At 40.1% G+C, this 13865-nt stretch overlaps 1 protein-coding gene across 1 annotated transcript in view; it reads left to right on the top strand.

The window, feature by feature from the left end:
• Window positions 1-1047: 1047 nt before the first annotated feature.
• The window catches only part of UACA (uveal autoantigen with coiled-coil domains and ankyrin repeats), a gene marked incomplete at its 5' end in the record, with an annotated part of 81485 nt that continues 68667 nt past the window's right edge, over window positions 1048-13865 (top strand). The window contains one exon of the mRNA XM_079701244.1: window positions 1048-1128. Coding sequence (XP_079557370.1) covers window positions 1048-1128 — 81 coding nt within the window. The remainder of the gene's footprint in view (window positions 1129-13865) is intronic.

Raw genomic sequence — 13865 nt, 5'->3', positions numbered from 1 at the left:
GCTCACTTGCCTGTTTACCCATCCTTCCCTTAAATAATTCTCAATAATCCAGATTACTGGGTAGGATGAATTAATTTCACTGTATGCTTTTACCAGTAATGTGTTTCTACAGGAAACAAAAATTTTTTTTGAAGAAAGGACAATATTTTTTTCTTTTACAGCTTTTTATATCACTTCGGCCATTGTTTAATTAAAGCTCTCCCCCTCCATTTTCCATCTCTTTCGCTCCAAAGTAGTGGTTTATGGACTCCACAAGTAATTATTGAGCACCTGACATGTGCTTTGATTTTTCTATAACATCTTTCAAAGTCTGTTCTTAACTATTTGTATTTCTGTACAACCAGCACCTTATTCTTTAGAAGCTGTTTTTTTTCTGTAGTTTCTGATGTGCGTGGTTGTTTCCAGATACTGGGAACTGTGTAGTAAAACATCAGCAGATGTAAGGGAAGTTGCTCTTGAAAGCCGGTGTGTGTGCAGGTGACCAGGAGTGCTTTCTGGGATCAGAGGGAAGGAAGGGAACTCTACTTGGGAAAGAGCACGTGGCTGGGAAGAGGAAGGGAGTCCGGGAAGATGAGAGCTGGTGTAGTCTGGACCCCATGCTCTCTCTAGACCTGAGGCTCCATCACCCAGGTAGGCGGGCGCCGATGGTCTGGAGGCTGCCTCTTGCGTCTCTCCAGACCGCTGGCCGGCCACCCCGCCACTCCTCCATCAGAAGTTCCAAACTTTTTCTCCAGCAGGGAGAGGAAGGGTGTTATTAAGTTTGAAAGGGAAGTCCCTCCCCCTTCCCGGATTCCTACTGGTCGGGGCCGGCCCCATCCCGCCAGGGTCGCAGGCGGATTGGCTGTGGGAGGGGAGCCGCGCCGCAGGCCCTGGGCCGACCGCCGCCAGGGGCCGACAGCTGCCGGGGGCCCCCAGGTGGCAGGCAGGTGGGGCCCGGACCAACAGCGCTGCCGTCTCCTCTGCGCGCTTGCAGCCCTCAGACTCTAAGGTTCGCGCGCGGATCAGACGCGCCGCGCTCAGCGGGAGAGGGACTGCCCCGACTTGGCCATGAAGAGCCTCAAGTCCCGCCTGAGGAGGCAGGACGCGTCCGGCCCCGCGTCGTCCGGCGCCGCCGCTGCCGCCAGCGCGGTGAGTCCCGCGGCCCGTGGGCGCCCCAGACTCCCGGAGCTGCCCTCCCGCGAGCCGCGGAGTCCTCCTCTGCTCGGCTTTGCCTCAGAGCGTCCCGCTGGGTCGGCCCCGGCGACTCCTCCTCCCTCTTCTGGCCAGGGCTCCGCGTCGGCCCGGAGACCCTGGGGACCCTGCCCACCGCCGCCCCCGGGCCTCGACGGATCCCTTTCCCTCCCCTCATCCCGGGGTCCCCCAGCTCCTGGCCTTCGGGATTGGATCGCACCCTCCTCCTCAATTCGGTTTTCGGGGTTGTCCCCCACCCCGGCCCTTCCCCGGCGACCCCAGCCCCTCCCTTCTCCCGGGCTGGCCCCCGCATCCCACGCGCGCTCTGACCCGGCGCGATTCCGCGGGGCCCAGGCGGGCGCCCCTCTGTCCCCGGAGCTGCGGGCCGGGCGGGGGCTTGGCGCCCCGCCGTCCAGGTGGGCAGGGCAGTGGACCTGGCGCCGCCCCGCCCGGACTCCGGACCTTCCGTGGGTGAGCGCTGCCGGGCTGGGTGGAAGTCGTGTTCTGGACGCTGTCGCGAGGTCCCTGGGAAAGTTTGATTTCTGAGTGAGGCAGATGGAATCGGGCGTAGTTGTAAAGACAACGCCCCCAATGGGTGGTGACCCTGGAAGTGAAGGTGGTTGTCCTGTGGGACCGTGTAAGTCTCACCTGTGGGACAGACCCGTGTAGACCTCCATTCGGCGCAGATCTACAGCCCGGCCTCAGTGGGCACGCTAAGAAGTTCTCAGGGCCTCTCTTTAAGTTGGCAGGAGAACAGAAATCTTGAGAAACAGCCTGACTGCAGATGTTGGGATTTAGATAATTTGGCAAGTTAGAAGAGTTGGCCATATCACCAACATTCTGTATTATTAGAATAAACGTTATTTTAAAAGTCTTGGAAGAGTCAGAAACGTAAACGAGATGTAATGCTCAAAATGCCTGGTTTCCCGTTTGGAGTAATTAAAACGGACCTTAATAAGTTTACATAGGTTTTACCCAATGATTATATACTTTTTATGAGAATACTAATTAATCTGCTTTGGCCTTTGAGTGAATTCAGAACTGTGCCTTTCTCCCCACCTGACTACTAGGATGATTTTACTTGGACTTAAAGGAAATTGTGGCGAAACTTGACTCTTTAATTCCCAACTGAAAAAAACAAACAAAAAGGAATAGCTTCAGATGGCATGATATTTGATGATTTGATATTGTTTAATAAAGCATGAAATTGTTTAATTAGCCCATAGAAGGAATGATTACTTTCACATTATTTTTTAAAATAAAATAATTGGCAGAAACATCATTTAGTGATATCAGAGGTCACTATAGGTAGTTGAGTTAAAGATTCAACTTCTTTGTAGTGCAGGTTGTTTTCAGCTTTAAAGATACACTTTTCTAGGATTATTCACAGTATTATACCCATTTGGTTTGCACAACGATTCACATCCCATTTCTAGGTTTGTACACCTTAATTTTAGCCTGTTTTCTCTTCTAGAAATGCAGAGTATTTAGTTGTTATTGGTATTATCAGCATGCCAGTTTGCACTTTATACATTTGGCACGTGAAGCGCATCTCTCTGAGCTTAAATCTTCAGCATTTGTTACACTGAGCATTCTGTTATTTTTCTTAAAATAACAGCATAAAAATAAAGAGAAATATATGGTATATAAAAAAATAGAATCTACCTGCTTAAAAAAATGAACATCTCTCAGTATTAGTTAAATATTCAAATAAATCTTGTAAAATATTCAAATGAAAATAAATGAGTGTGATGACTAATAAAACCAAACCAAGCATTGATAGAGTACAATACATGTACAAGGGAAATAGATTCCTTCTGCTTTTCAGTCTATAAACCATAATCTGTAATGTCCTGTTTGGTCACATGTGTATGTATTGTTATGACTGAGCATCGTTTTTTAAATCTTTGTGCCTTCAAAAATATTTAAATTTTATTTATTTGCTTTTGAATAGGTAACATAGCACATGGCTTAATATTTAAAAGGAACAAAATAATTTACAGCAAAAAGCCCCTCTCCCACCTGTGTCCTTCAGTTTTTCTGCCTGCCCCCCACCATTCCTCAGAGGCCAATGGTGTTATCAATTGCTTGCATATCCCTCCAGAGAGAGTTTAGCATATACAAGCAAATATTAATACAAGTATTCACCCTTTATAGAAATGGTAACACATTGTACCCGCTGTTCCATATATTTTTTTAAACTCGAGTATTTAGGCCCTTTCAGAGCATCCCCATTTGAATCTTTTCCTATAATAAAAAATGCTATGATGAATAAACCTGTATATATTTCAAGTGTGTGTGTGTGTGTATATATATACTTGTAGGATCAGTTCCTAAAAGTGGGATTGGTGGGTTAAAGGATATGTGCATATGTAATTTTAAAGAATGTTGTTAAATTTCCTCTGTGCATCATGTACCCAATGTGTGAGCAATTATCACTTCGCTCAGATTTTTAAGTTTCGCCAGCCTGATAGGTAAATACAGTATCTCAGGATAGTTTGAATTTGTATTTCTTTTATTATGAGTAAAGTTGAGTATCTTTTCATATTTTTAAAAGCTCCTTCCATGTTCTTTTCTGTGAACAGTTTACCCTTTCCATTTTTCTATTTGGTTGTTGATTTCTTTCCTATTCATTTGTATGTACTTTATATCGGAAATTAACCTTTTATTTTATTTTTTTAATTAATTAATTTATTTTTGGCTGCATTGGGTCTTTGTTGCTGCACACGAGCTTTCTCTAGTTGCGGTGAGCGGGAGCTACTCTTTGTTGCAGTGCGTGGGCTTCTCGTGTTGCAGAGTACAGGCTCTAGGCACGCGAGCTCAGTAGTTGTGGCGTGTGGGCTCCATAGCGCAAGCTCAGTAGTTGTGCACAGGCTTAGTTGCTCCGCGGCATATGGGATCTTTCTGGACCAGGGCTCGAACCCGTGTCCCCTGCATTGGCAGGCAGATTCTTAACTACTGTGCCACGAGGGAAGCCCTAGCCTTTTTAATATGAATGTTTTTTCTTAATTGGTTGTTTGTCGTATGACTTTGTTTATGGTGGCTTTTGCTATGCAGAGTGTAGTTATTTTTATACAATTAAATTTATCAACCTTTTATTTTGTGACTTTTTAAGTTTATGTTATATCTTGGCCTTTCCACTCTGCAATATTAAGCAAAAAAAAAAAAAGAAAAATCTCCCTGGTTTCATCTAGTTTTTTGTTCGTTGTTTCATTTTTACATTTAACTCTCTAATCCATATAGAATTTATTCTGGTGTAAGGTAAGAGGTATACATCTTGCTTTCTTCTTTCTCTTCCACTTTCCCCTCATGGCTACCTATTTTGAATCTTAAAGCATTCATTTAATCATCAGGGAAATGATTACGATTTGTACAACTTTGAGAAAAAATTTTAAAATGTGTATTTCATAAATAGTTTTCTTCATGTATTTATTTAAGCTTATCTGGAGACACATTAGAAATATACTGAGGTATGTAAATATTTTATGGTATTATCATATGTGAAATATAGCATATTAGCTTAACATGCTAAATTATAATTATATGTTATATAAGGCATTTCAAATATTCTGAGTAGTACCGCGGTTATAAATACGTCAATGAGTTTAGAGTTCACTAAATGGGAGTGTGTTTATACACATATAAATAAATATAGTTCACAATTATAAGTTGTGCATAGAATACATTTGAGAGTCCTTTACTAGCTAAATCTGGAGATAGCTGCAGCTTTTGATCATAAAATAAGACAATTTTTGTTGTTAGATTTATTTTTAATTACTAAATTGGAGCTTCGGGTTTCTGAGAGGGATAATTAAATGACTGTAGGGACTTCCTTGGTGGCTCAGTGGTTGAGAATCCTCCTGCCAATGCAGGGGTCACGGGTTCGATCCCTGGTCCGTGAAAATCCCACATGCCGCAGAGCAACTAAGCCCGAGCGCCACAACTACTGAGCCTGTGCTCTAGAGCCTGTGAGCTGCAGCTACTGGACCCGCATACTGCACATACTGAAGTCTGTGTGCCTAGAACCCGTGCTCTGCAACAAGAGAAGCTACTGCAATGAGAAGCCCGCACACCGCAATGAAGAGTAGCCCCCACTCACCACAACTAGAGAAAGCCCGTGCACAGCAATGGAGACCCAAACACAGCCAAAAAAAAAAAAAAAAAAAAAAAAAAGTACGAGTGGTAATTAAAAAAAAATGACTGAAAGTGCTATTTCAGATCTAGTCAATTATATATACAGTCAGTTATGTGTACAGTTATATGTACAGTGAGAATAGACTTGTTTCATTTTCACCTAGTGCAGATTAGGAAATTTGAGTAGTAATTAAACTGCAAAGCAGTATTGCAAGGAGACATTTTGGAAGGGGGGTTCCACTTTAAATTGTACCTATACTGGTAATCTCTGACCTGGGAGGTTCTGCAGTGATTATTTTTGCTGCCCTTTCTTTAGGCTTCTGTTAAGATGGGGCAATGAATTTTATAAATCAGCAACCAAATATGTTCTAAATCATCTTTGTAATGTCTCAGTACCCTGAAAAAATTTCGGCATTTCTAAAAGAATTTAGAGTTACAAATATAGCAACTGAAAAATCTTTAAAAAACTTCTTTTGGTTCCCACCAAGAGTAGAAGTTTGAGATTATTTAGAAAGCATAAAGGATTAAATATGATTTTGTTTTAGTTGTGATTTTGAGAATGAAGCATTTGTGTTTTCTACTCAGGGATATGGGCGTGTTTGAAAGGATGTTTTTTTTTTTTTTTTGCGGTACGCGGGCCTCTCACTGTTGTGGCCTCTCCCGTTGCGGAGCACAGGCTCCGGATGCGCAGGCTCAGCGGCCATGGCTCACGGGCCCAGCCGCTCCGCGGCATATGGGATCCTCCCAGACCGGGGCACGAACCCGTATCCCCTGCATCGGCAGGCGGACTCTCAACCACTGCGCCACCAGGGAGGCCCCTGAAAGGATGTTATTGTTATTCTTATATTGATGATTTTGTGGTAATGTGAAAATTAAGATCACAAATAGTTATGTTTAGTTTAAACTCATGATACTTAATTGAGCAGTGTTTACTCATTTTCGTTAAAGATGCCAACCTTTAATTAAAAATGTTTACCTTAATTAAAGCTTTATTCAGTTTCCTAGGGTTACCCCTGCGTTGTATTTCTTGTGGTTCTTGAAGGAAGATCACAATAAAGAAGCCCTCTTTTTATACTTCTGGATTTCAGCGCAGCAGCAGTTTTGCCCAGGTCATCACACTGACTTTAATTGCTGAACTTTATTATAATACCAAAGAAGAAGGGTTGAGTTGCTTTGGTATGTCTTTTAGTACATATTGAGTCCAAAAACTTAAATGATGAGTAGTTCAGCATTTTAATTACTTATTTTAATAAGAGTGGAGTAATGATTGTGCATTTATTTATTGTGCATCATACACATTTTTCAAATTTAAAATCATTAGTTTCATAATAAGGCAGTAGCCTTGTTTAGTTTGGGAAACATTTATGGCACACATGAACTATGCTCAAGACTGAATTAATAATTAGGTCATCTTTGAAGAAATGGATAATTCCAAGTTGGGAGCAGAAAATGTGCAAGATGAGCATGGCATCCTTTGTCACACTAGAAGGCAAAGAAGTTATCAAAGATCAGGACTCAAGAGGGAGCCAACTTGAAGAGGCGACCAGTGATGGGGACTGTTTGATCATCAATAAGGATAATATGGCAGTGGACTGAATTCTTTAATAAATCTTTGAGTTCATAATAAAGAACTGATGTGTTCTTTTAAGATCCAGAAAATAAAGAGAAAGAATGAAATGTGGGCTTTTTCTCAGGGTAACCAAATACTCAATAAGGGGAAGTTTCTTTTTTATAACAGGTATTTTACCCCAGCTAATAGATGAAGAAGGGACAATAGAATTAGTATATCACAATTTTACAGCTCCCCATGAATTAGTGGCTATAGAATCCAGACAGTCATTTATGAGTAGCTACTAATGTCTCAAAAAAAAGACAGTATCTCCTGATGGAAATATTCATTTCTACTAAGTAATAGTCTTGCCAAAAAAGCCAAACCTGAATATGATAGGCCTGTAGAGCTAACCACCACTTTACAGAAAATACAGAGGACAAAGAAACATGGGGATGCAATGAGCAAAATTCTAATCATGGGAAACTCTAGAACAAATGGCCTAGTTTTTTCAAAAATATATTTTAAGAAGAAGAAAAAAATGGAGGAAAAATCTAGGTATTAAGAGAGATTTAAGAGACATATTAACTAATCACAATGGTAGACTTCATTTGACCCTGATTAAATAATTGTAAAAATAAAAGTTTATAAGACAATTGAGGAAATGTAAATGCCAGCTGGATTTGTGTTGATATTATGGGATTATTATTTTAAAAGATTTAAGTGTGACAATGGTAGTAATGGGGTTATGTTTATAGAGAGGTCTGTCTTTCAGGGAAACATTTGAAAGTATACTATTTACAGGTGAAATGATGTGAAGTCTGGAATTTGCTTCAAAATAATCTGTGGGTGGGTGGGAGAAGTAAGTGGGGGGTATAGTTGAAATAGGATTAGTTGTGAGTTAATAATTATTGTAGCTGGTTGGGTAATGATACTACTGTATTTACTTTTGTGATATTATTTTGTATATGTTCTAAAGTTTCTATAATAAGAAAGATCAAGTCATGGCCTTCATGAATTTTAGAGAGCTAGACATAAAATAACAATACTACAGTATGTTAAGAGCCATAATATATCAATAGGTGTGTATAAATTGCTGTGAGAGCACAGATGTGTAAGGTAGGGTCAGGGATAAAGGTAGAAAGGAGAAGCTTGAACCTGGGCCAGACAGACAGTTCGAAGGGTATTGCAGGCAAAAGAGAAGTGAGCACAGTGGTGTGGAGCTGTGAAATGATATTGCCTATTGTGGGAGCATCGGGTTTGAAAACAAACTTTGGTGTTCTTGTAAGGGATGGTGCAGATGAGTTATTGACAAGAATTTCAGTGAAAGTAAGGAATTATAGGGTGACAGCTTGGGGGGATAGTCAAAGGAAGATTTTTCTTTCCTTTTTGTTTTTTACCTTGAATTAAAACTTTGAATTCCTTGACAAATTTAAACTGTCATTTAGAGAGATCTCTGACTGGAGTTAGTAAAGTTTCATCTTCAGAAATTATCCTGTTAATAACTTAACAAGTTCATTTTCCCTCCCCCGCTAAAATTAGCTAAATTAGCCAGCAAAATTTTGTTCTCATTAACTCTGTTTAACTTATGGTTGTAGCCTTGGTGAAGAAATCTAGATCCCAGAATATTAGATTTAAACATAACTCACGTATTCTCTGTTTCATCTCTATCATATGGAAACCTTTACTGTCCTGTTACAGATTATGCAAGCATTTGTCTAACCTCACATAAGGGATATAACAGATTGTTGAAAATTTCCACCTGCATGAGCTTATCTATGCAAGAGAAGTCAAATTGATTTCTGTAGGCAATTTGCCTAAAAATAGATAGTTGAAATGTACTTCCTGAAATTATAAGCAGAATGATAGGCTAATACATGCATATTGCCTTTTCCTAAATCATAAAACAATTAAAAGCTTTATATAGCTTTTATATAGTTAGAGTAATAGCTCTTCCAGGTTTAAAAATATAGCACAAAAACACAAGAATAAACTCACTTGTTTATAGTTATAAAAAGTTTTGTCTGTTGGACTTTTTTTATTCTCAGGAATCATGAATATTATTGATGTGGACTAATTTATTTCCACATAGTATAGTCTCCAAAATGAAGTGTAAAACACGAACCGATACAGTTGAGTGACTAAAGCTCTGACCAAGGATGGGATTTGATGAACTGTGTTTATATAATTGAATCAGACTGGCAAGTGCCCTTGAGAGAGAGTAGATGCCTGACTGAACCAATGAGGATAAATGGCTATCTGTTGTTTTTAAAAATATTTTTTCCCCCATAAAAGTCATACATGCTCATTGTAGAAAACAAAATATAGTTGAAGATAAGGAACAAAACAAGTCAATTGTAATTCTATTCACCAGATTATAAACCACAGGTTAGGCTATTTTTAAAGATTTCATAATGCCTCTTTGTTATTTAGTCAGCATTTAATTACCTTAATGCTGCAGTAATGATACGTATGTCTTTTTGAATCATATTTGATTCTAAGAAACTTTGTACTTAAAATTACAAGTAACTTGAAATGACTTGAGCAGATACAAATGTCCCATTAGGAGAACTCAGTAAATGCTAGTGAATTTACTTAAATAGAAATAACTTATAAGAAGTCCAAGTGGCAATAGCCAATATTTTTTGAGCATGTATGTCCCAGGCATTGTTCTAAGTGCTCTACATGAACTCACATAATCCTCACAGCAACCCTAAGAAGTGGGTACTATTGCCATCATTTTATAGATGGCAGTTAAATAATTGACTTGCCCAAGGTGCTATCGCTAATAAGTGGAGAACCAGGTGGCTTGACTCTGGAACCCGTGTCCTTAACCACTGTGAACTGATATAATTTAAAATTTAAAGCTATGGGATTTGTACCTTAAGCCAAAGACCAAAAAAATTGTGTGGTGAGGTGTTTGGGCAAAAGGAAGGCCTTTTCTGGTAAGTCTCAAAACCAATTTGTGTTCCATCCAGCAGTGTATAAAATTGTTGCATTCCACATACTCTTCCAGTAATGGATGCTATTATTTAAAACATATTTATGAACCAAAAAATTTATTGCTTTAATCTGTGTTTTTAATTTCTAGGGAGTGTGATATTTTTATGCTTATTGGCACTTTCACTTCTTGTTTTAAGAATTGTCTATTCGTGTTATTTGACCATTTTTTCTGTTGATGCCTTGTTCATATTGATCTTTAAGAGCTTTATATCTTTATTTTTGCTATTTTTTGGCCTATTGTATCTATGAGAGTAGTATGTCTTTCACTATAGTTGTGTTTCTGTCCTCTCACCTGTATATTTCAAACAGTTTTTCCTTTATGTACTTAATTTTGTGATAATTGATACATTAAGTTTCCTGGCTACTTTATATTCTTTTAAAGTATAACTAGTGATTATAAAAATCTGTAATTTGTTCCATTATAACTTTTGTCTTGAATTCTACATTGTTTGATATTAATACTGTCATATTGTATCCCTTTCGCCTTTTGTTGTTGTGTATATTTGTATGTTCACCCAGTATATTATCCCATCATCCTTGGTTTTAGCATTAGATGGAGAATGTATGGGTAAAGTAAGTCCTGAGAATCCAGTAGAACTAAAAATTGTTGGCTTACTCTCTGGAGAGGGGTGTGTGCGCGCATGCGTGTGTGTGCGCGTATACATGTGTGTCTAAAAGGGTATATGCTTTTGGGGTGGGGAGAAATGATATGTTTTTAATATTGACCTTATTGATATGTTGTCAAGGCTTGACATTGCCTCTGTAGTAAAGTTTTCCGTAGTAAAGTTTTCCCTTTCAGATGCACAAATATATTTTAAAAAATCTCATTGACTTTTGGTTAATTTTTTTCTGACCAGATTGTGGCATTATTAAAGGTGGGGGGGGAGGACATAAAACAATCATGCTTTCTCAACTAAAAAAGTGAATGTGTAATTTTTCTTCTAGCTGTTTTTTGTTATTCCATGGTTTTCTTATCCACAAGATACTTACCCTGTGCAGAGGTTGAAAATGAGTCTCCGGTGGGGAAGTCTTTGTGTGTGTGGTTCTAATTAGGCTGGCATACTCTGATCTTTTCTGCTGTGTACATGAGGAATAGCCCATAAACACTTGCTGATTGACATGTGAGAGGTCTTTTTTTTTTTTTTTTTTGCGGTACGCGGGCCTCTCACTGTTGTGGCCTATCCCGTTGCGGAGCACAGGTTCCGGACGCGCAGGCTTAGCGGCCATGGCTCACGGGCCCAGACGCTCCACGTCATGTGGGATCCTCCCGGACCGGGACACGAACCCGTGTCCCCTGCATCGGCAGGCGGACTCTCAACCACTGCGCCACCAGGGAATCCCTGAGAGGTCTTTTTAATGGGAGATCTACTTTATGATTTACCTCTATTTTTTTTGACTGCTGGATTCTTTTAAAAAACTAACATTTTGTATTTTAAAAACACTATGAAATATAAACAACATTCATGGCAATGGATAAGTAGATAAATGGAAAATGGAGTGTTTTCTCAGCCTTAGAAAAGGCACACTGTGGGCCAAAGACTGTCCGTTCATAGCTCTTGAAACTATGCCTGAAGCAGTGTGAAGGGGCAGGTTGGTGTGTTACTGTTAAAGGGTCAAGGTCTGCAGTCTGGACGACTTGGACTTGAATCTTGCTGCTCCCAGTAACCAGCTTTATGACCTTGGGCAAGTTACTTAAATATATTTGTTTCCTTATTTGGAAAATGGGGTTAATAATTGCAGTTAGCTCAATAAATGTTAGTTCTTACTATTACTCACTGAAAAAAATCTCACCAGAGGTCATTCCATTTTTATCCTTTATAACCAGATGAATAGCAGTCTTTCCTGATCTTTTTCTTTCCAATTAATACATGCTCTCATAGGCTTTTTTAAAAATTTTATTTTATTTATTTTGTTTTTGGCTGTGTTGGGTCTTCGTTGCTGCAAGTGGGCTTTTCTCTAATTGTGGTGAGCAGGGGCTACTCTTTGTTGTGGTGTGCGGGCTTCGCGGGCTCTAGAGCGCAGGCTCAGTAGTTGTGGCGCATGGGCTTAGTTGCTCCGCAGCATGTGGGATCTTCCCAGAGCAGGGCTCGAACCCTTGTCCCCTGCATGAGCAGGCGGATTCTTAACAACTTCGCCACCAGGGAAGCCCTCTCATAGGCTTTTATATAACCTAGATCTTCAAAAGATCATCTGCCCTAGCCTTTTGCCCCAAGGGAGGTAAATGGTATCTCTATTTTTTTTATTTATTAAAAAAAATATTTCTTGAGGGCCTAGGCTAAGCACTGGGGGATGAGAAAATGAGGAAGATAAAGAGGCTCAAAATACTATATGGGAGCTCTATAAATGGATAATATAAAGTAATAACTGCTGTGATAGAGGAATGTACAAGGTGCTGATCCAGTCTGGGGCTGAGGAGTTGGTGAAGGTTTTTTTGCAGGGGGAACTGCTGCTGCAGCTTTTTTTTTTTTTTTAAATTGAGGTGAGATTCATATAACATAAAAGTAATCATTTCAAAGTGAACAATTCAGTGGCATATAGTATATTAACAGTATTGTGTAAGCACCATCTCTGTCTGGTTCCAAAACTTTTTTATTACTCCAGAAGAAAACCCTGTATGCATTAAGCAGTTGCTTCCCAACTCCCCTGCCCCCTGGCAACCACCAATCTGCAGGATGAGGCTCTTAATCTGAAACTTAAAAGAAGTGGGTAGGAGTGATCCAGGAAAGGAAGAAATTCCTTTCAGAGGGAACAGCAAGAGCAGAGGCATGGAGAGGAGAAATGTCAGAGTTGGGGAAAGGGGCAATTGGATTGTCAGCTTACCTTTTTGCCACCAAAATAATAGGCAAGGGGATTGAAGGGGAGATAGGCAGGAGGGGAGGTTGGGGTTAAATCTTGGAATGGCTTAAAATATGCCACACTGTAAGTGTTGGACTTTGTCCTGTGTATGCCGAGGTGGCGAATCATATGATCAAAAGTGTTTTATTAGATGGATTACTGTGGTAGCTCTGTTCAGGATGGATTTGAGGTGGGCAGATTGTTTATGAGTGTGCTACCGTAGTATAGGCAAGGATTAGTGAGGGCCTGAATCATAACAATGCTGGAAGGGATGTAGAAGAGGCATACATTAGAGAAACATGGGTCACCTGAGACCCAGAGAAGTTGTGACTTGCCAGCCACACAGTCAACAGACAAGTGGTCAGAGCCCTTGCCTGCTAGCCTTGAGCGAGTCCCACTAAGTCCCCTGCACCTGATGCAGTGTGGGGAAGGTACAGTCCCAGACTGGAGGTAATAACTCACAAGGGGGGCGGGGAGAACACTGTCTCCATCTTCCTATGGTAGCAACTTAGCCTCGTTTTAAAGTACACTGATTCATAGTCAATTTGGATGATTAGCTCAAAGTTCTGATGATGTTGTTTGAAAAATACTTTTGAAAGCTTAACTTGCTATGCTAATAATCATGATAAGCACAGGTGAATAAGAACCCTCGATTTAGAGTGTTTTGCCACCTGAGGAAGATGTTATGTGTGCATTTGATAGAGTTGGAGCTATAGTTAGTGTTTTATATTTACAACTGTATGAGCTTCTCATTCCGTGGTATCATTCATAGCTATCAATATACTCTTTCCACTGGTTAATACAAATAAGCAGAATCTCACTTATTTTGCTGGGAACAAGTCTTTGGAATTCTGCTGAGGGACATTCTATCTACTTGTATATTTGCCATTGTATAAATTACAGTTACTCTGAGACTAAAAATTTCACTTCCACTCATATTTCTCAGACTTTATTTTTGGTCTTAACACTTTTATTGTCTGCCTTCATTTTCTTCTTTTGCTCCCAGGAACTGCTATCCAGTCCCCTTGAAGATTGCCCCACCTTGGACCCAGTGTCAGCCTATTGGCAGGCTATTAGTAGTGTTTAGCCCATTAGTAGCTGAGATTTAGAAAGAGTTCTCTTCTCTGTCCAGAGGGGGGCAGTTCCTGAAGGCTAACAAACATTTATGGTCTAT

This window comes from Hyperoodon ampullatus (genome assembly GCF_949752795.1).
Source record: "Hyperoodon ampullatus genome assembly, chromosome: 3".
Classification (NCBI taxonomy): domain Eukaryota; kingdom Metazoa; phylum Chordata; class Mammalia; order Artiodactyla; family Ziphiidae; genus Hyperoodon; species Hyperoodon ampullatus.
Note: the sequence above shows the minus strand (reverse complement) of the source record. Positions and strands in the feature narration are given on the sequence as shown.